This window comes from Psammomys obesus, unplaced genomic scaffold (genome assembly GCF_907164565.1).
Source record: "Psammomys obesus unplaced genomic scaffold, mPsaObe1.curated_primary_1811, whole genome shotgun sequence".
NCBI classification, from domain to species: Eukaryota; Metazoa; Chordata; class Mammalia; order Rodentia; family Muridae; genus Psammomys; species Psammomys obesus.
The window spans coordinates 11,667,895-11,690,901 of NW_026596143.1; the positions used below are offsets into that span (position 1 = coordinate 11,667,895).

At 47.4% G+C, this 23,007-nt stretch overlaps 1 protein-coding gene across 7 annotated transcripts in view; it reads left to right on the forward strand.

The window, feature by feature from the left end:
* Ido2 (indoleamine 2,3-dioxygenase 2) overlaps positions 1–23,007 on the forward strand; it is a 119,085-nt gene that overhangs the window by 20,166 nt on the left and 75,912 nt on the right. For 5 of the 7 annotated variants that reach the window (XM_055593446.1, XM_055593448.1, XM_055593449.1 and 2 more), the window contains exons 4-9: positions 1,050–1,168; positions 3,042–3,056; positions 4,377–4,476; positions 5,523–5,640; positions 14,262–14,313; positions 22,202–22,350. In XM_055593446.1, coding sequence (XP_055449421.1) covers positions 1,050–1,168; positions 3,042–3,056; positions 4,377–4,476; positions 5,523–5,640; positions 14,262–14,313; positions 22,202–22,350 — 553 coding nt within the window. The remainder of the gene's footprint in view (positions 1–1,049; positions 1,169–3,041; positions 3,057–4,376; positions 4,477–5,522; positions 5,641–14,261; positions 14,314–22,201; positions 22,351–23,007) is intronic. The other 2 variants (XM_055593444.1, XM_055593445.1) reach the window with 2 other exon arrangements.

A 23,007-nucleotide genomic window follows, 5' to 3' on the forward strand; every position in this document is an offset into this window, starting at 1 on the left:
CACACACACACACACACACACACACACACACACACACACACACACACGAGAGAGAGAGAGAGAGAGAGAGAGAGAGAGATACAGACAGAGAGAGTTCTATTTTAGAAGGAAAATAATTAGGGGTGGGAAGCATAAGAATGATATTTTTTTTTAAAGCCTCTGCCAATTTAGCCTTTGCCTTGGCTGCGGACCCCGTGGCTCTGAGCAGCTTTTCTGGACCATAGACAGATACAGCTCTGCGTTTGAGGGGCTTTCCTAAAGTAAGCCGACGAAGGAGTAGGGATACGGACAGGGGCTTGCGATTTGAAGGGTCCTTCGGGAGTAAGCGAGCAGGTTGTATTTCAGTGGTGTTCTGAATGGGTGTTGGAAGGCTGATGTCATTCATATCCCAGGTTGGAACCCCAGAAGAGAATGTTAGAGTCGGAATAGGCAAAAGAGAGTGAGTGAGCTGGGTCTGTCACTGAGTGACTCCCCTGAAATTACTTGACTCATGAAGTGACACAGGGGTCAACTCAACACACCAAGACTTTCTGTCCTCTCTACTCTTTCTAGGGTGTGCTTGTCTCTCAGTCTCTCTCTCTCTCACACACACACATACACACATAGTTCTGTTTTTATCTATGTATATCTACGTCTTTATTTTTATTTCTACATCGTGTGCAGCCATATGTCTGTCTATCTATCTATCCATCTGTACTTATGTGTGTGTGATTTATAACCTATCATCTATCTAGAAAGCAGTTTACACTGCTAGGTCTTCATCTTCAATTTACAGTAAACACTTCGGTGAGACTTTTTTTTGTTTTTTTTAGTTTCCAGTGGTTCTGCATATCACGTGTGCACATCTTCCACCTCTGATTGTTGTGTCTCTTGCAATGCACTCTCGTCCACAGCATTCCCAGTGGGTTACTCCCAGGACGTGTGTGTAGGACATAGGTGTGGGCCGCTCAGGGACTTCACGCATGGTCTCCAGGTCACTAACCACAGGCAGCCACGGCGATTTCCTCTGCCGGTAGAGCATACTAATCATCTGGATTCCCGTCCTAAAGGTGCTGCCAAGAACTCTTGCCATTCCGTTTGTTGAGGTCTCTAGGAATTTGGGGCTCCCTCCTATCCTGGTCCACTCTGATCTGGTGCTGACCAACTGGACCAAGAGGAACCCTGAAGGGTAAGGAGGGAAAGGTTTCTTCAGATATCAACAGACTGAGGTTGAGGATAGACTCAGGACTTCAGCTGTCCCCACGAAAAAGGGTTCAGGATCTTAGGGCTATTTTATACGGGTCTGTGTGTTCACATCCATCATTTGTCTTATGGTTCCTATGAAAGAGTGAATACAGACGTTTAAACTTCAGACATTTCTTCTTTGTGGGCTCTAAGCACGTTGGCCTCAAAGGATTTCTCTTGATGCTTCCTCTCCACACCTGGATTTCTCAATCAGACCTTCAGCTTCCTGCATATAAGCACGCTGGCTGTGCTGTTTTTCCCATCATGTGACCTCCCTTCTGCCCTCCATTCAAGTCAAGTCAGGACTGGGTGTCAAGGGGTGATCAATCTGATTATGAACGAATAATCCCAGGTGTGTGGGATTCTGATTTATGCCATCTATTCCACCTAGCTTACACCATTTCACAGTTGGCCTGGGCATAGAAGCATTTGTCTATTGATTTTTTTTTTTTAAACAAACAACAAATCCATGGAGACTTCATTTTCACAGTCAAACTTGTTTCAGGTGGCAGATGCAAGGCAGCATTTACTTTTGTGATAAATCAAAACATCAAAAGAGGAGTTGAGGCCGGATAGAAAGAGGCCTTCCTTGGTGTAATGGTTGTAGGTAGCTAGGCATTACTGAAGGAGATGGTTGAAATCTCCTGTGGAAGCTTACAGGAACCTAACATGCCTACCCTTCCTTGTGAGAACTGAAAAGGGCTCCCCTCTATCTAAGGACTGCTGAGCCCTAGAACTCTGTGCTTTCTGTGATGATGATGCTGGTGTAAGATGACGTCATGCGATGTTGGTGTCATATGATGATGTCATGTGGTGATGTCATATGAAGATGATATATATGTCTGTGTGTGACTGAGGACTGAATGAGCCAGTGTGTGTGAGGCAGGTGCTCCACTCCTGCCTTCTATCCCACAGTCCTCTCTTTGCTTTATATTTAGATACAGTTTTTCACCACAGTGCCAAAGCTGGCGTGTAATTCACACTGTGGTATAAGCTGTCCTTGACTTGATCCTTCTACCCCAGCCTCTTGACTAGCTGGAACTAAAGGCATATACCACCAGGCACACATGGAAAGCTCGTGACTCTAGCTTAGAACTGGAATGGGTGAGATCATAAATATAAGTGCCTGGATTACTGTGGTGACTGCACAGCTGGGTTTATGACTCAAGGGAAAAGGAGAAAGGTCTGGAGGGAGAATGTGTCTGCTCTGGGGAGAGAGAGTGGAAAACAGCCACAGGAAGTGAGGTGCAGGGCCCAGAGATGCAGGTGCAGGCCTGGGGGTCCCCAGCCGTTCTTCTGGGTGATCACCTCCCTGAGTCTTCTAAGATGACTACACAGAGCTTACTAGTGCCATAAGGAAATGAAAGAAATAGCAGCAAAGCGCCCCCAAAGCGGTTCAGCATCGAGACACAAACAGTAGTTCAATGTTGAGAGAAACACAGTGTCTTTAGAATTCCAAGAGAGTGGCAGGGAGAGCATGGCCAGGGGGCAGACGCCGATCCAAGGCATATCCTAACAGGCAGGGTAGGACTGAGTAACTGAAGAGAGACCTGCAGTGATTGACAGCTGAGGAGCATCAAGCGTGAACTCGTGCCTGCAAAGACAGCCAGGCACTGGCGCTGGGAATTTGGTTTATGCTGCCACCCAGTGGCTCACTGTCCAGTGACAAACCATGACATGCTGGGCATGACATACGTGGGCATTGCAGATGAGAACCTTAGCCTGGGTGCCTCAGACCCAAGAATTCTATCTGGTTATCAACTGAGTTGTTTTCTTCTTTTTCTCTTTGTCACTGCCAACAACTGAAATGTGACCAGACCATTGGAGATCAGGTAAGATGTCCCTTTAGAACCACGGTTACCTTATCTTAAAGACTTATGAGAAAAACAAGGGGGGGGATGCTTGTCAAGATCGATGGACAGCACAGTAGCAGCTGTCTGAGAGCTCATGAAAATGCAGGGAAATGTGACAAAGAGTCCGCGGTCCAAGCGGTAGCTCTGATGGAGGCTACCTTGTAGGGGTGCCGGGATTCACTTTTCTTAAACACATGTCCTTGTGTGCCAACAATAAAAAGCGCAGCGTAAGAAAACAGCTGTGACTGGGAAACCTGACAGAGACATTTCATCTCTGTGTACCATCTGCAAAAGGTCAGGGGCAGCCAGGTAATGGCTGACAAGAGTCCTTCTGAAATCCCTCGTCCTCTGGTGGACTGGAGCCCACTGGGGTAGGTCTGGTCTGTGGTCAGAGGCTCCACCCTTCCTGGGAAGCAAAGTCGGCAGATAAATCACAGTTGCACCCCACACCCATCTGCCCTCAGATCCGTGAAGGGCGCAGGTAGAAGGCAAAGATGTCATTCCCCAAGCTGACACACTTGTGCTGGACCACTGGCAGCGTTGGCAGCACGTGACTTGCATCTGCTTTGCTGTTTTGAGGCTTGAGTCTTGGCTTTGCTTGTGCTTGCGATGCTAGGGATGAAGCGGCCTGGGTTTGGTAGATCAGCTCAGGTGGGAAGATGTCAGGTTGATTCGAATTGACCCCTCTTTTTTTCCTCTCTTTTTAAATTTTTCTCTCATATATTCCATCCCAACTGCAGCCTCCACTTCCCTCCCTCCACTCCTTTCAGTCCTCTTCCCATATCCCCTTTCCCCCAGATCCACTCTTCCTCCATTTCCCTTCAAAAAGGGTGTGTGTAGGTGTGAGGGGATGGGGGTAAGGAGGCTTCCCAGGAATGCCCACAAAACATGGCATAACAAGTTAGAAGAAGACTGGGCACAAACCCTCACATGGAGGCTCCATGAGGCGACCCAGTGGGAGGAAAGGGGTCCTAAGAGCAAACAAAAGAGTCAAGACACCCCTGTGCCCACTGTTAGGAACCCCACAAGAACAACAACCTGTAAGATCTGTAAAGGGGTCCTCTTTAATCACTCTAGCTCCAAGACCCCTTAGCTTTGGCTATGAGTGATCATATCCAGAAGGACCAGATACTCCTGCCACAAAGAACTGTTCAGACGTTGTGGTTCCCATGAGTCTTTCACTGGGGCAAAGGTCAGGGATCATCAAGAACATGGTAAACACCAAGAGTCCTCTGGGCGGGGGAACTTGGCTCCAACTGACCTGGCCTCCTTCCTTCCCCGGGGGCCTCTTTCCCCCAGTAACCTGGAGACCATCATCTCTTTCCCGGGGGGAGAGAGCCTGCAGGGCTTCGTCCTGGTGACAGTTCTGGTGGAGAAGGCAGCAGCACCTGGCATTAAGGTACTTTCTCACTTCACAGTGTTTCGTCTTCAGTGGTTTTCTCCGTTCGGACAGTCAGCCCTTTTCCTACTTGGGTTGAGTATGAAGGGGGAGATCTGAATTCACCCTGTGGTGTCAGTACCCTTTTAGCCTGCTGTGAACGGATTTCTCCATCCGCACACCACAGGCAGGGAGCAAGGGACACCCTGAGGTAGCTGTCGCCGTTCTTGCTCTCGCAGAAGCTAGAGTCACACAGGTTAAAAATAAAACAAAGAAGGAGAAAGGCTGTTTCATGAAAAGACAGATAAAGGCAAATCCGCCCTGGACAGTGGTTCCCCCCCCGAAACGGCAGCTGGATTAAGACCTAGTGGGGAGAGGGTATGTTTCTTTCAAGACACCAACTTTGCCAAGACAAGAGAAGAAATGGTCTCTTCCAGAAAGCAGGCATCCACTAAAGCTCTAGATCTATCTTAACCCATAGGTAAAGGTGAGGTCTGGGTGCTCACGCATCGTTATGTCCTGCCCTTCTACAGCCTATGGGATCTGAAGGGGAAAATGAATTGTGGACCCCCTCCGCCTGGGGCTGGGAAACCTGAGTGACTTCAGTGATGATGCCTGCTGTGTGGTAGGGTGTCCGTTCCTGGCATAAGTATTGGCAAACTCCATGGTCAAGCAGGGGCGTGGCCTGTGAAAGCCCTGGTTTCCAGCCACGTCCACATGCTATGGTGGAATCCTGTAGCCGTGTCCATCCTTGTCCATTTGTCTGATCCAGTGGAAGAGGCAGCATGTGGTGGTTCGTCAGCTCAGCTGAGGAGATCAGGCCAAGACAAGGAGGGCTTCGGGGCAGATGGAGTTGTGAACCTGGGAGAATCAGGGCCTGTCTGATGTCACACAAGAGCTCTCCAGTGAGGCTGAGCCAGGTGGGGTTGCCAGAGTAGAAACAAGAAGTCCAAAGGGAAGACCCCACTTAGGCTCCAGGGGTATTCCAGAAGTGTGGGCTCCTGGGATCGGCCTCCGTTTTGGATTTTAAGGGGGAATAGAGAACTGAGAGTGATTCTCATCCCTAGGCCCTGGTTCAGGGAGTGGAGGCCATTCTGCGACACAGCCGGGAAACCCTGCTCCAGGCCCTGCAGCAGCTGAAGCTCTCCATGCAGGATATCACCAGAACCTTGGCCCAAATGCACGGTAAGACGCTGGAGTAGCGCCTCCAGAGGCCTGGACCTGGACGGACCCCACCTGGGTGATGGTGCTCCACCTCTCCACAAGATGGCGCTGGTGTTCTACCTTTGTTTAGAGTAACCCGTCCCCTCGCTGAGAATGAGTTTTCAGCCGGCGGAAATAATGTTTTGCAGAATCGTTCTTTATATTTTTGTGTGATTGGGGTAGTTTCCCTTCTTCGGGGTCAGATCCGTCTTTGGGACGCTGAGTTTTCGGCGAAGCCTGAGAGATCGGATGAGTCACGAGGGGAATGTTGGTTGGTTGTGCTTCAGGCTCCCAGGTTAGGCTTACTGGAGGACAGGGCTGTCTCGAGGAGGTATTAGCAAGCCCCCCAAGAGTCGTTTGTTTTTCCTCTCTGTGGGTTCTGAGACACCTAGGCCTGACCTGGGCTTCCGTGGCCAGTGCGGGCAGGAGCTGGGGTAGGAAGATGTGCATTCTTCTCTGATGGCCAACTTTTGTTCTGGAGGTACCAGATACCCGGCAGGCTCTTCAATTTTCATGAACACAGAACTCTATCAGCTGTGCTCGCTGAGAGCTTTAGGCAGGTTCAAGGGAGGAGCGCGTCCCCTTCGCAAGAGAAACAAAGTCAAACACCCTTTTCCCGGAGGAGTCTTAGCTTCATAAAAGGAAGATTCCGGTAGGAGTGTCCAAGGGGCACAGGGGGAGAAGGAGATGGTATGTCACCTTACACGAAATAAACGGAGTCCCCCCAGGCTTTGTGCAGTCCCCTGAGGTCACAGGATCACACATTTCCAGCTCACTTCCTATTTCCTTGGATCCAAGTTCTCATAGATGTGTTGGTTGGTTTCCCAAACCTGCTCCCCGGATAGTGAGATGCACTGCAGCTTTGCCAAGAAACCCGGGGTCATTACTCTTAAGGTCTCCGGATCCCAAGGTGAACAGTGGAGTCGTTGGGAAGATTTTGATACGCTCTGGTGACGCATGCTGTGTGCTACATAGTTACACAGTAGCATCTAACACAAGCTTGCCAGTGCTAGTTTTCCACCATGTTCCAAGTCCAGAAAGAACCTCAGGATCCTCTGAAGGAGGTCTGAGGACCCGGGAGCCTCCAAATGTGCCCCTTCCATCCTGTTTGATCCTAAGACAGATTTCCCCATGCAACAGGATTTTCAAGGTTTTATGACTAGCTGAATCCACATGCATGGGGAAGGAGGGCGACCTGTGTGCACACTTTCCCAAAAAACGGCAACAGCACATTTCTCACCATCCCACGAGGTCCTCGGTGTGGGCAGGCCCTCCTCTATCTCAGGATGGAGCATGCGGCCCTGCCTCTGACATTCTTGGAACCAAAAGAAAACAGTAGCCAGAATGGCAAGTCCACAAATGGCCAGTGAGTTTCCATCTTGAATGTTGAGACACCAAGGGAAACAATGCCAGGCCGAGTGACCATGGCAAACCGCACCAGGAGGCTGACAGCCAGCTCAGAGGCCAATGGGCCTTCAGATGATTTTTCTGTACTGAGCCCACTGTGGCACTGTGGGGCAGGAACAGGCCACCACCCCCTTGCCCTGGGCACAGGCAGAAACTTGTGCACAGCCTCTGGGCCGTGTCTGATCTGCAGCTGCTACTTTGTGTGTGTGTGATACAGAGTTTGGCTGGGCAGATTCCCTCTGCTCTCAGTCCCCAGGTTAGACTTCACCAGACAGCCAGTCGCTCTTTTCAGAGCCCAGCTTCAGCAAACATTCTTTCCCTCAGCACATACTTCCTTCCCGGGCATGCCGGCTTCACAAAAAAATGCCTTTTGTGGACATCAGAGGCCCACTGCAGTGGGAGCCAAGTCCCCAGGCCTCTGCCCAGCTTAACGGAGCTGTTGTCCACAGTGCTCAGAAACAGCTAACGAAAATAAAACCAGCCTGCTCTGCTTATACCCGAACTCCCACACGGCCATCACGGTGCTGAATGTCAGACCCGGCCCCCCAACCTGTTGTTGCTTGCTTCAGTTTAGCGCTATGTACCTGTGTGACGTCTTACCTTTATGGCCCACCTGGGTGGGAATTCGGTGACCCACTGGACAGCCAGAGTATTTTCAGGGCTTCGAGCCTTTAAATCGCTTCCAGGAATGATTTTGCAGCTCATCAACAGGCCACGCCCCTAAGAGTCAATTCCCCTTAGAAAGGTCAAGGTGTATGTATTTCTCTCCAGAAAGTAGTTTGTTTGCTTCCTTTACTTCCTCTGGCATCAACAGAAGGTCCGACCTCAGCCTGAACCACAGCCTAAACAACGTTTTCTTTTAGGGGCTGTTGAGATGCTTAGATGCACAGCGCTGGCTATGTCACCTGAGGAGGCGAGTCTCCACCCCCAGTACCCAAGCACACAGCTGGGCCTGTGGTTCACATCTGTAATCCTAGTGCTGGGGAGCGGAAAGCAGGAGGGTCCAAGAGCTCCTGGCAGCCAGCAGAATAGAATCTGTGAGCTGTACTCTCTGGGAGAGACTCAAAGGGGGTGAGGGAGGGGACACCCAGAGCTGACCTCGGGCTGACCTCGGGTCGTCACACGTTATGCACACACCTGCACACAGGCACGCACACCCAGGGGTAGAATTTTTGTTATGCTGGGCGTGAGCAGTCAAACGTTCCCCTCTGACAAAGCGCTAACTGATGGATGTCTTCCGAGGATGACAAACTACATTCATCTGAGAAGAACCTCTGAGAAAAAAAAAAAAAAAAATGCCTCCGTCAGTTTGCCCGCAAGCAAGTCTGTAGGAAATTTTCTTGATTAATGGTGCAAAGGCCCAGCCACTGTGGGCGGTGCCTGGCTGCTATAAGAAAACAGGCTGAGCAAGCCTGGAAGCAGCATTCCTCCGTGGTTTCGGCTTCAGTTCCTGCCTCGACTTCCCTTTATGTTAGACTATAAGCTGCAAGAGGACCACGTCGACGGCAACGCACGCACCCAAGGCAACTCTCAACACGTTGAAAATTCTTCAGCTTTGGAGAAGACTCTGGAGGGGGTATTAATGTATCAGACTACCTAGAGATGTACCACCCACAGGTTTTTGTTTTGTTTTGTTTGTTCCCATAGCCGGGGGTGGGGCGTAGGTCCTGAGCATGCTCAGTAGGTACTCAGCCAGTGCTCCACATCCCGAGAATCCACAGTTCTTTCTGCTTCAGGTTAGCTTGGATTTGCCCACATATTCACGCCCTTCCCCGCCCTGCTCTCTCCTGCACGTAATTATTTGACTCATTCTGCTTTTCTTTCTCTAGCTGTCATAAGACACTTTTTACACTTGCCAAAAGTGATGCGGGAAGGAAAGGGTTTATTTTGCTTCGACTTCCGGGTCACAGGCCATTACCCAGGGGAGGAAAGTTGGGGCAGAACTATGGAGGACGCAGCTTACTGCCTTGTTCTCAGGCTCACTGTTAGCTACTTTCTTCTACAGCCAGTGCCACCTGCTGATGGGTGAAACCCCCCTCACCTCAGTTAGCAATCAAGAAAATGCACCCCCTTGGGTCCACAGGCCAATCTGGTGGAGGAAATCCCCCAGCTGAGGCTGTCTGATAACTCACGACTGTGCCAAGGTGACGGCTTAGGCTTTCTTGAAGACACGCCTGCTAATAGGTTAGAAGGTGGCAAGCTCTGTTGCCTAAAAATGGACTCATTTCTCTTCCAGGATCAAACAGTGTTTTTGCTAGCAACGAATCCTTTCAGGCACTGAACATACCAAAACAGGGTCTTCGGGCCCCAGTGTTTGAGGCCTGAGCTGTCGGTCTGTCTTCTCTGCCTGGCTGCTTTTATCCACTTCTTTGTTTGTTCTTGATTCTTACTTCTATTATCCCACTGATTCTTGTGGTTGTCATAATGTCTTGCCTGCTCTCTCAGTACAGGTCTTCATTGGCTATCGAGTTCCCTTGTGTGTGAATGCAGCGTATGAGTGTGTTTCCATGCGCGGGTTTGCTTGCGTTTCTTTCAAGGTGAGACAGACGTCTATATCCTGCTTTAATTACGGTTATTATTCTGCTTTATTATTTGCAGTTTTTGCGTTTATCAAACCTGTATTTTAGTTAATTACCTCCACGCTTCCGTTTCTCACTTGTAGAATGAACCTGGTATTTAAACATTCACTTGGAATTTAAGGACTTTGGTAAACATGGTTGTTGATTGCAGCAGTAACCTACAGGTTATCTGTTATTATTATTATTTTTTTTTATGTGGGAATCTTGTTGCTGAGAAGGGCTTACACTCATCTCTAATTCCTGATTGCAGTTTTCCTTCCCTTTCCTTCTCTCAGTTCCTCCCCACCTTCCCTCCCATCCAGATCCATTCCCTTTCTGTGTTGCATTAGAAAATAAACAGGCTGCTAAGGGATAATAATAAAATAAAACAAGATAAAGCGAAAACTGTCAAATTGGAGTATTACAAGACAAACAGATTGAAAAGAGCCTTAGAAAAGGCACAAAACCAAAATAAAACAGAACAAAAACAGATACAGGTGTACACACATCTACACACTCAGGAATACCAAAAACCAGAAACCATGTGTGTTGGCTAGTTTCCAAACTCAGTACATAACTTATTTGAGAGGAGGGAGTCTCAGTTGAGGAAATGCCTCTATAAGATTGGCCTGTTCTCAAGCCTGTAGGGCATTTTCTTAATTAGTGATGGATGGGGGAGGGTCCCGCCCATTGTGGGTGGTGCCATCCCTGGCCTGGTGGTCCTGGGTTCTGTAAGAAAGCAGGCTGAGCAAGCCATGAGGAGCAAGCCAGTAAGCAGCACCCCTCCATGACCCCTGCCTCAGTTCCTGCCTCCAGGTTCCTGCACTGCTTGAGTGCCTGCCCTGACTTCCTTTGAGAAGGAACTATGATGTAGAAGCTTAAGCTGAATAAATGCTTTGTTCCCCCTGGTCATGGTGTTTTATTAGCGCAATAGAAACCCTGACTAAGACACTATATAAAAGACAATAAAAATTAAAGGTAAGATAACATTTAAAGAGAGGGTCCCTGGTATGATATTATCAGACAATGAGCTTCCAAAGATGCCATAGAGCAGCTGTTTCCCCATGAGACTTCCTAGAGCACACTAAGTTTCCATTTTCAAACAATTATCTATTGGAGAGAGCATCTGGGATAGGGATGGGGCATGTGTCCACTTTTCCTCTCAGCACTGGGATCCCATCCGGTTGCAGATGTAGGCCCCGTGCTTGTTGTCATAATCTCCCCGAGTCTGTATGTGCCTTGCTCCTGTTGATTGAATGGACCTTGTTTTCTTGGTGTCCTTTTTCTCCTCTGATTCTTACACCATTCTTGCTTTTTCTTCCACATGGCTCCCTGACCCCTGAGGGGAGGGCTTTGATGGAGACATCAAAATCCATTTAGGCCAGAGTGTTTCAAGGTCTCTCACTCTCTGCAAAATGTCTGGCTGTGGGTCTCTGTATTTGTTTCCCATTTGCTGCAGGAGGAAGCATCTCTGATGGTGGCTGAGCAAGGCATTGATCTATGAGTACAGCAGAACATCATTAAGTCATTTTATTGCTGTTTTTTTTTTGTTTTTTTTTTTGTTTTTTTTTTAAGATCACTATTACTTGTTTTTTTTTTTTTTTCCCCCTAGGTCCCTGGACCATCTAGCTTCAGGTTCTTGGTCACCCAAGCAATATCAGATATGGATTCTGTTTTACACAGTGGGCCTGAAGTCAAGTCAGATTTTGGTTAGTTACTCCCAGATTTTGTACCACAATTGCAGCAGCATGTCTTGCAAGCAGGACACCATCGTAGATCCAAGACTCTCTAGCTGGCTTTTTCACTCTTCTCCTTTGGTAGAGTACAGAGTCCCACCCTGTGCCCAAGACACCAGCATAGGGGAATGAATCTCTATGTCATCACCAGCTCAGCTTGTTCATGCTCACTGAGTTGCATAGGAATTGCCTTCAGCAATGGAGCCTTGTCAGTTGTGCAGAGCAGCCTATTGTCCTGTCAACATCCTGGATTGCTTTGCAAGGGGTTCCTGTGGGACCCCTTCGGTCAACAATGCAATCAGATATAACCCATTTACAGTACCAGAAGCTTTATTTGGTGATAAGAGATGTCCAATTGGGGCTCTGTCTCTCTCCCCCATTATTTGGTAATTTCAGTTAGATTGCCTTCATTTATGTGTATATTTTAGGAAGCTTCTGCTGTATTAGGTTTCCATACTTCCGCTGCTTTGGGCCTTAACCTTAGGAGTCTCTCCCTGTATTCTCTCCCTCCTCCACCTCTTCTGTCCTCCTCTCCACTTGATTCTCCTGTTTAGTTCCATTTCCCCATCCACCTATAACTATCTATTCCATTTCCCTTTCCTGGGGATATCTATCTGGCCCTCCTCACTCCCACAGTCTCTTACTCTGTACCTAACCTCTGCAGTTCTCCTGACTGTAGCTTGTTTACCATTGCCTTAATAGCTAATATCCACATATAAGTAAATACACATTTATCTTTCTTTGTCTGGATTACCTCACTCAGGATAATCTTTTCTAGCTCTATCCATTTACCTGCAACTTTCATGATTGCATTTTTAATGGCTGAATAATATTCCATTGCACAAACACACCACATTTTCTTTACCCATTCATCTGTTGAGGGACATCTGGTTTTTTATTTTTCAATTTCTGGATCTTATGAATGGAGCATCAATAAACACTGTTGAGCAAGCGTCCTTCTGGTAAGATGAAGTGTCTTTTGGGTATATACCCAAGGATGGTATAGCTAGATCTTGAGGTATGACTTATGCTGTGGTACTGTTTCTATTATGAACATGGGTGCCTTTGTGTTTGATGAATAGATGTTAAGAACTGCAATGTCCTCTTGGTGGACTTTTTTTTTTTTTTTTTTTTTTTTTTTGCTTTGAGTATATAGTGTCCTCCCCTGTCTCTTCTGATTTTAAGTCTATTTCATCGGACATTAAAATGGCCATACCAGATTGCTCCGTAGGTCCATTTGGTTAGAATATCTTTTTCCATCCTTTTATCCTCAGGTAATGTTTATGTTAAGTTGTGTTTCTTGGATGCAGCAGAAGGATGAATCCTGTTTTTGCATCCATTCTGTCAGTTTGTGTCTATTTATTGGGGGAATTGAGACCATTGGGGTTGAGATTAATCAATGAGTAGTGTTTGATTTCTGTTATTTCATTGTTGTTGTGATGGTGGTGGTGGTGGCGGTGGTGATGGTGATGGTTGTATTGGTTGTGGTGGTGGTGGTGGTGGTTGTGGTGGTGATGGCTGTGGTGGTTGTTGTAGTGTGTGTGTGTGTATATATGCATGTGTTTTCCCTTCTTTTGATTTGCTGCTCTGGGATTATTTATTATTTGTGGTTTTTTTGGGTGTGGTTAACCTCTTCAGGCTCTTCTTTCTAGTGCCTTCTGTAGAGCTGGATTTGTAGATAGATATTGCTTAAATTCAGTTTTATCATGGAGTGTCTTATTTTTTCCATCTATTGATCATTAATTCTTATATGTTTTATTTCTTTCTTCTGGCTCAGAGCTCTAATACAGTACTGAATGGAAGTACTGATTCTTCTTTTATGAATCGTTTTTAAATATCTACTGAATGTATTTTACATTTTCATGTAAACCCTGTTGTATCTATCGAAATGATCACTTGGCTTTAATTTAGTACACATCACCCACTTTTTTCTGCAAAGGGCTTAATGGTTTGGATAATAAGAAAATGCCAATACTCAAGAGCGCTCCCAGAAAACAGCCTAGCACACGGGACACTTGAGAGTCACACTTGAGGACACAGCTGTGACCGCACTGAGGGGTGTCTGAAAGCACTGGGGCTGCACCGTCCTGGCTAATGGGGGCTTCAGAGAAAATGGACAGGGAGAAGAGAAGAAAAACTGGACTCTGAGTGTAATGGGGCAAGAAGAAAGCTGATGGGAAGGGTGTGTTGTTAGCTAGACTTTATCAAAAGATGTTCCTTTTTCTTTCAGAAACAAAGAAATATAAGCATTCATTTGGGTAAGATAAATGTGGACTGATTTCCCAGAATGCAGAGGACCCCAGTGATGTAGCTAGCTCAGCCTTTTAAAGTAGATCAAAGACATTTAGAATTAATAGAGCCGTGATGACCCTGTTCCTTAGGTAGGAGCGCATCCATCTTCCCCAAGGACTCCACCACCCAAGCATGGCCGGTCTGGGCAGCTTGGGGCTAACAGCTCTGTTGGCCCGCTGTGACAACCCCTGGAAAGCCCGCCGCTCACAGTGACACTTCCGGATGTCCGTCATTTGCTCTGCTTCGCCTGTCGAAAGGGGTGGTCTCTGCTGTTCTTTTCTAAGCTTTCCATACTCTCCTGTGCACTGTGTCACCTGTACGCTCTTGCACATTGTGTCTACTTAAAATATTTTTTAAAGGATGGTCTTAGTCTCTGACTGGTGGGGGTGAAGTACAGAAAAGGGGAGGCCAGCATATAGCACGGATGAGCAGCCCTGTGAGGGCCCGTGCCCTCTTCAAGGGAACATTCCATCTACACTTGCTGCTTCCATTCTGGGCTCTGCATAGATCAGATAGGGGTGAGGGAGCCCCAGGAAAGCAGCAGGGGCCAGGCACATGTGGCCAATTGTTTTTATGCCTGTGGTAAAGTTCACATTTGATTGTTTTCCAGATTGTGTAGACCCAGACATATTTTACTCAGTCATCCGGATCTTCCTCTCCGGGTAAGTACAGTTCAGTTGGTTTCCTGCCTAAGACCTTCGTACAGTTCCCCAGATTTGTGTGATGATAGACAGATAGAAGCTTCCTAAAGTAGGAAATATAACAAGTGAACCAAGCTGGCAAAGCCACCACTTGGGTCCACTATCTAGGAAGACAGAACCCAGGAACCATCAGAAGGAAAGGGCTCTCAGGCTGGGTTCTTGTAAGGGCAATGAGATTGTCTTCAGCCACCAGATGGAACCATGGATCCCCTGAGAACCCCAACTTTATGACAGGGGAAAAAAAATCCAACCAACCAACCAACCAACCAACCAACCAACCAACCAACCAACCACCACCACCAACACCACCACCACCAAAACCCAGTAATAGTCACTTTTTGCCTCTTTGACCTTTGAGGTCATAGCATTCACAAATCTATCTAGAAACAAGAGTCTAGGCCTTCACCTGACTCACACTTTTGTCCCTCCCTCCCTCCTCTCCTCTCTCACACACACTCACATCAGGCACATTTTTTTTTCTCCTGATTATTCCTACCTTGACACACTCAGTCAGATTGTCATCCAATTCGCCAACTAGCGGAACTGATTCGCTGTTGACTTTTGTGTCTTGTCGACTTTGAGGAGCTGTTGATGCTGTCGAGAGAAAGCTGCTAAGCTGTGCCTGGACACGGCAAGAGGCAGACTACATGCTAACTGTATGAATGCCGTCCCCCATTGGGAAATGGGTACATGTGTGGTGTACTTCCTCCAGACTGGGGAGTGGTGAGACACTCTGAGGGGGCTGTGGTGAACCCTCTTGCAGGGAGCAAAGACTGGACACAAGAATGTTTCCAGAGAGTCACGTGAGAGTGATACGGAGGGAAATGAGCATACACGGTGGATTTTAAACAGTCCCAGAGTCCCTGTGTGGAAAGCTGCCTGCTTTTATGGTACCATTGAAGCTGTAGAGGGTCAGGAGGTAGAGGCTCCTGCAAAGAAAGTATGCTCTTGAAAGGTTTTTAGGGTGCTGCCCAAGGCCATCAGCCTTGCTCCTCCATGTTCCGTCCACAAGGATGCCCTGCCCAGCCACAGCCAAAGTGATGAGATCAAAGGCCCGTGGACAAAATCTCAAAGCACAAACCAGTAAAGTCCCACTTTCTGATAGGTTGATTACTTCAGGTGTGTGCTACGGCAACAGCTTTGATCTATGGGGTGACAAAGGCTTTGTTTGTTTGTTTGTGTGTTTTGAGATCTCATAGCAAGCATATACTAGAAGGGGTCAGTGAGGACAGGCCTCCCTGTGTCCCCCCTGCTCTGAAGCCTCTGTGAGCTCTCTGTAGTATAAACACTACCACACCTTCAGCAGCTTAAAAAAACCTAGCTGTAGTCTTTCAGAGGACCCTCTATAGCTGGCTCCCATCCTGTTCCCTCTCTTCCACCACTTCTGAATGAGATTTAAGCATCCTCCCTGGAGTCTTCCTTGTTGTTTAGCTTTTTTAGGTCTGTAGATTTTAGTATGGTTATTGTATATCATACAGCTAATATCCGCTTATTACTGGGTATATACCGTGTGTGTCTTTCTCGTTCTGAGATACCTCACTCAGGATGATCTTTTCTATTTCCCACCATTTGCCTGCAAATTTCATGATTTCCTTGTTTTCAATAACTGAGTAGTATTCCATTGTGTAAATGTACCACAATTTCTGTATCCATTCTTCAGTGGAGGGACATCTGGGTTGTTTCCAGAGTCTGGCTATCATGAATAAAGCTGTTATGAACATAGTAGAAGGACATGGAGGGGACAGGAGCTCCACAAGGAGACCAACAAAGCTAAAAGGAGTCCAGCCCTCTAGCCGCCTTGACTTCAGCCTAGAGACCCTGACAGAAAGCATAGTGAGCTTGCCTGGGCTTTGGTCCACTCAGTGCTGTATCAGGTGAAGATTTTCCTTTGGTGTGTGTGGGGGGGTGTGTGCATCTGTGCCTGAGTGTGTACATATGTCTGTGTGTGTGCGAGTGTGAGCCCAAGTGTGTGCAGCAGTATGTGCAAGTATGTGTACGTGTGTCTCTATGTGCATGTGTGTGTCCCTGTGCATGTGTGTCTGTGTGTGCATGTGTCTGTCTGTATGCGAGTGTCTCTGTGTATGTGCATGTGTATTCATGCCCATGTCTGTGTGTGTGTAAAACTGATATTTCTCTTTCTTTCAAAGTATCAGACCAGAGCTTCCCTGGGCTTGCTAGAGGCCTGATATGTTGCCCCCGACCCCTGTCCTATGTCCCCAGTGTGGCTCCTGACACAGCAGGAGCACCTGGAATTTTTCTAGAATTACGCACTTTCCCAACTTCTCCTTTGACCAGCAGCCAGGGGAAAGTTCTCCTAATGGGGCTCCTGCGGTCAGTCTCCTGGGACGAGTCGGGGGAAATTTCCACATGAAGGCTGAGCTGATGGGTGACCTCAGTTCCTCTGAGAAGTCCTTCCGCCTTGCTGTGTAATGTACTTTGGCGGTGGGAACAAGCGTCCTAGGAATTCAGTGAGGAATCCAGACTATGTTTAGAATTCCAGGGACGAGAAATACATTCTCCTTCCTCTTTTGTCAGAGGCATGATGGGAACCCGAAGGTAACTTCGTTTTCATCAAATCCTGGAAATGACACTTTTTATCTGGTGCCTGCGTGAGGGCCATCCCTGAGACTGTTCCCGTGCGGCTAAGTGGAGGTCGCAAATCCTAACCGTCACTATAGATTCAAAAAGCATCTGGATTGTGGGGACTCTAGTAGACCAAGAGTTAAAGTGTCAGTCTCCTCACTCTGCACCCGCCTTGGCGTTTGGTCCACAGTTTCTCAGTTGCTCCTTTAAAACACACATGTTGGAAAGGACTTCATGTGGAAATGAGGTGTGTTCCCTTCAGTTCCCAGCCCTTCACTGTTCCCAGAGAGGCCAGGGACTGCTGGGGGGGGGAGGGGCAAATGTCACTTCATTTTTTGTTGTCTCCTTCAACTTCCCCTTTCTTTGGAATTGCTAGAAATATACCAGGAGAAAAGCTAAAAATAACCTTATCATCCAGACCGGAAATGAAAATGAAAATGGCCCCATTCCTTTATAAACAGCAGCTCACATACTTGGGGAAAACATTTTTTTTTTTTTTTTTTTTTTTTTTTTTTGTCTCACAGTACTGCAGAGCATAGGGTGTGAAAACAGACCCAAGTTCTTTATCATCTGACCTCGGTGCTGGTATTTCCTGCATCGCCTTCAGGATGGCTGGCCTCAGCAGAGGCCCTCTAGTGAGTGCCGGAAGGACACTGTCTGATGGCATTCTTGGCATTCACCCTATCTGACCGTTCCTTAGGCTAGCCGGGCCCTTTCAAGCACTTGGCTTGAGTCTTCTGAAAGCCATACTGACCGACTTGTGGAATGCTCGTTTTCCATTCATTCATTCATCAAATCGTTAGCAAGGAGGACTTACCGCATTCCTGACAGCGTCTGTGTGCTTGAAACAGCAGTGAAGTAAAGCATCCAGGTTGGTCCTTGAGGGGCTTGTGGTTTAAGGATGAGGAGAAGATACTGAATAAACAAACTTAGTCAGAGCAAACCTCCTGCAGGATGCGCTACAAGAGTGGGCGATGCCAGGTAGGGTTCAGGGGGGTGCTAGGAGGCGGCACCTCTAGGTGTGGTGGCTCAGGTATCTTGTTTATTGATATCTAAAAATACCACATCCCATTCGATATTGCTCTATTGAGAACTCTCTGTTTAGCTCTGTTCCCCATTTTTTAAGGGGATTACTTGGTTTGCTGCTTTTCAGCTTCTTTAGTTCTTTGTATATACTGGATATGAGTCCTCTGTCAGATAAAGGGTTGGTGAAGATTCTTTCCCAATCTGTAGGCAGTCGCTTTGTTTTGATGACGGTGTCCTTTGCTTTACAGAAACTTTTCAGTTTCATGAGGTCCCATTTATTGATTGTTGCTCTTAGAGCCTGTGCTGTTGGTGTTCTGTTCAGGAAGTTTTCTCCTGTACCAATGAATTCTAGGGTATTCCCCACTTTTTTTTCTAGCCGGTTTAATGTATCTGGTTTTATGTTGAGGTCTTTGATCCACTTGGACTTCAGTTTTGTGCAGGGTGATAAGTATGGATCTATTTTCATTTTTCTACATGTAGACATCCAGTTGGACCAGCACCATTTGTTGAAGATGCTATCTTTTTTTCCATTGTATGGTTTTGGCATCTTTGTCAAAGATCAGGTGTCCATAAGTGTGTGGGTTTATTTCTGGGTCCTCTGTTCGGTTCCATTGATCCACCATTCTGTTTCTATGCCAGTACCATGCAGTTTTAAAAACTGTTGCTCTATAGTACAACTTAAGATCAGGGATGGAGATACCTCCAGAAGATCTTTTATTGTAGAAGATTGTTTTAGCAATTCTGGGTTTCTTGTTATTCCATATGAAGTTGAGAATTTTTCTTTCCAGGTCTGTAAAGAATTGTGTTGGTAATTTGATGGGAATTGCATTGAATCTGTAGATTGCTTTTGGTAAAATGGCCATTTTTACTATGTTAATCCTGCCAAGCCATGAGCATGGGAGATCTCAATAGAGCAATATCGAATGGCAGAGAAACACTTAAAGAAATGCTCAACCTCGTTAGCCATTAGGGAAATGGAAATCAAAACAACCCTGAGATTTCACCTTACACCCATGAGAATGGCCAAGATCAAAAACTCAAGTGGCAACACATGCTGGAGAGGTTGTGGAGAAAGGGGAACCCTCCTCTACTGCTCGTGGGAATGTAAACTTGTACAACCACTCTGGAAAGCAATCTGGCGCTTTCTCAGACAACTAGGAATAGCGCTTCCCCAAGATCCAGCCATACCACTCCTAGGCATATATCCAAAAGAGTCTCAAGTACACAAAAAGGACATTTGCTCAACCATGTTTGTAGCAGCTTTATTTGTAATAGCCAGAAGCTGGAAACAACCCAGATGCCCCTCAACTGAAGAATGGATGCAGAAATTGTGGTACATCTATACAATGGCATATTACTCAGTAATGAAAAATAAGGAAATCATGAAATTTGCAGGTAAATGGTGGGACCTGGAAAGGATCATCCTGAGTGAGGTGTCCCAGAAGCAAAAAGACACACACGGTATATACTCACTCATATAGACATACAACGTAGGACAAACCCACTAAAATCTATGCATCTAAAGAAACCAAGCAAGAGAGAGGACCCTAACTAAAATGTTCAATCCACACCTGAAAGGCAAAGAGGATGGACATCAGAAGAAGAAGAAATCAGGAAACAACCTAGAAACCTGCTATAGAGGGCCTCTGAAAGCCAGAAGAAGAAAACAGGAAACAACCTAGGAACCTACCACAGAGGGCCTCTGAAAGCCTCTGCCCTGCAGACTATCAAAGCAGATGCTGAGCCTGATGGCCAACTGTCGGGCAGAGTGAATGGAATTTTATGTAAGAAGTGGGAAATAGTAAGAGCTGGAGAGGACAGGAACTCCACAAGGAGAGCAACAGAACAAGAAAATTTGAACACAGGGAACTTCCCAGAGACTCATACTCCAACCAAGGACTATTCATGGAGATAACCTAGAACCTCTGCACAGATGTAGCCCATGGCAGGTCAGTGTCCAAGTGGGTTACCTAGTAATGGGAAGAGGGAGTGCCTCTGACATAATCTGATTGGCCTGCTCTTTGATCACCTCCCCCTGAGTGGGGAGCAGCCCTACCAGGCCACAGAAGAGGACAATGCAGCCACTTTTGATGAGAACTGATAGACTAAGATCAGAAAGGAGAGGAGAACCTCCCCTATCAGTGGACTTGGGGAGGGGCATGCATACAGAAAGGGGAGGGAGGGTGGGATCGGGAGGGGATCCGGTTTAATGTGTCTGGGAGGGGTTTATGGGGGGATACAAAATGAATAAAGTGTAATTAATAAAAAAAAACAAAACAAAACCACATCCCAGGAGACGCGTGAACAGATAGAAATGCATGGGCCATGCATGGGCTCCCCTACAAACTAGGGAAACTGAGGCTCAGAAAGGCCTGTGCAATGTAATCAAGGGATGAAAGCATCAGCGGCCATTCTTCCTCTCCAGGGTTGCCAGAGCAATGAACAGCTGGTGCTTACTGGATGTTTAATATGCTCCAGGCGCCTGGCAAAGAGCATTTCGATTAGTTCTTACAATGACCAATGAGATAACTATAAATGTCAATGCAAAACACAGCTCTTATCTCAAAGGAGTAAGAGTTCGTTTACTCTTCAGCCAAATATTGGTGCCAAGAAACACAGATTCAGGTGGTCCCAAGATAAGATGTTCCAGTGTGGGTATGACTGGAAGAGATTTTGTAGTTCAAGGACAAAGTTACCAGTCAAGGGGTTTTATGGGTACACCAATGGGGACCCCAGGCAAGCAAATTACGGCCACACACCAAAAGCTCCATACATAGGCTGCATGCCTAGGTCGTGGGGCACGTCCAGCTTTGGGGTGGTGGGTGCCTGCTCTCTCTCTCCGAAGTCAGAGCATTCCAAACAGTCACAAAGAAAATGGGTCAGACAGGAGGGAGTTCAAAGTGGCCCAGCGTCGTTTGTCTCTGGATCTTCAAACATTGCAACTCTCCACGATCCGTCAGTCAGCTTTGTAGAATTTCTGCCATAATCATGGCCTCCCTCCCAGGAACTTTGGTTCATACTAATACTCCTCAGGAGAGAAAGCCAAGGCTTGGAGGGGTTAAATGGGCTAAGCCAGAGTTGACAATGAAAGCACAGCAAAGTTGAGCTTAAATTCTGTACCTGCCTGAATAAAGACCTTGTCCCACAGACTGTGTGACCTCTCTCTTCCTCTGTTTCTCTTCTTCTTCTTCTTTTTTTTTTTTTTTGTGAGACAAGGTCTCTCTGTGTAGCTTTGACTACCCTGGACTCACTTTGTAGACCAGGTTGGCCTCGAACTCATAGAGATCCTCCTGTTTTTGCCTTCCAGAATGCTGGGTTATAGGCATGAGCCACCACACCTGGCTTCTTCTGCTTCCTGTGTTCCTTCCTGACTGTGACTGCCCTGGTTGGTAACCACAGAAATTCATGGAACAGTTGGTCCCAAACAGCCACCAAATGTGGCAGCCTGGCTCCTGGTTGTATTTGCCAACCCAGAGCAGAGTGTGGGGAAGGTCTAGGGTGCAGACGGGGGCAGAACCTGTGCTTGCTGCACACATAGAGCCCACATGTCCCTTCTCTGAGTACAATGACTTGGACTGACAGGAAGTCACCCAGGGGCTGGCGTGTTCTTCAGTAAAAGAGGTAAATATGAGGTAAATAGAGGTAGGCATCTACACGAGAAAGGAAAACTGGAGTTGCAACTTTGGAATGCAGTGTGTGTGTGTGAGGTCCTATAATGTGGGACTCCAGGAACCTAGCTCAAGTCTCTGTTTCCATAGGATAGAAGGTAAGCATGGCTTGGCCCATCTCCTGCCAATTGGTCAGGGCGAAAGAGGAAGTAATTCCGGGAATAACAGCTAAGTGTCTGTGCGTGCTTATGTGCCTGGGAATCTGTCCTTGTGGGGTTACAGGTGTCAGGCTAGAGTCTGTGATGAGCGGAGGGAGTAGGGACTTGTTCAGAGCATCCAAATTGTTCCGTCGGTGGCAGTGATGTAATAGGTACACAGATGTGACAGAGCTGTTTAAATCACTGTAAGACCGATGAGGAAGGTTCCTACCCTTGTTTCTCTGGAAAATCCTTTTCACGGAGCAGAGGAGGGCTCCAACCTGGCATAGAGTAGAGATGACGGCAGGCTGACACCCCTCAGGTACTCTGGCAGGCGTCACTGGATTTTCCTCAAGCCACCGTGCGTACCACGCCCGCTCCCTCACTGGCCCAGTGTCCATCCTTCTTCACCTTCTTTTCCTTGCTCCTGCCTAGGTGGAAGGACAACCCGGCCCTGCCTGAGGGGCTGGTCTATGAGGGTGTTGCCACAGAGCCTCTGAGGTACTCTGGAGGAAGCGCAGCCCAGAGTTCTGCCCTTCAGGCTTTCGATGAGTTCCTGGGCATTCGGCATTTCGAGGAAAGTGGTAAGCAACCCCTATCATCTCAGCTCTGGAGGGGGAGGGTTAGGCGGAGTAGGGGAGCATCTTTAGCCGCTGATAAGACAAGGTATAAATGAAAATCTGCCAAAGTTTACACCGGAGTAAAGCACCAGGCGGCTATGTGCATGCCGTCTCTTATATCACGTCAGTCCGGACCAGGGCCTCAGATCTCATCAGGGTCTTGGGTGTACTTTCAAGCCTTAATACACGGCTGTGGTCTGGGCTGACCACTTTCATGGTTGCCGTAGGTCTTTAATCTATAGATTTCCCTTTCTACGATGGGCTGATGATGTCCGATTCAAAGTCTAGGGCCTTGTGTGGTACAGTTTGAAGCAGTGAGTGATGGGCCTGACCTCTGTCAAAGCCTTTCCCAGGGAATGGCCCAGTTTTCCACTAAATTCGTGTGGACTGGAAGAGGGAGCCCATTGTTTTGAAACCTTTGGAAATAGTTGCTGGGTTTGATGGTGCACGCCTGTAATCCCAGTACTGGGGAGGCAGAGGCAGGCAGATCTCTGTGAGTTCAAGGCCTTCTTGGTCTATAAAGCATGTTCTGGAACATCCAGGGCTCCACAGAGAAACCCTGTCTTGAAAAACCAGGAAGGAAGGAAGGAAGGAAGGAAGGAAGGAAGGAAGGAAGGAAGG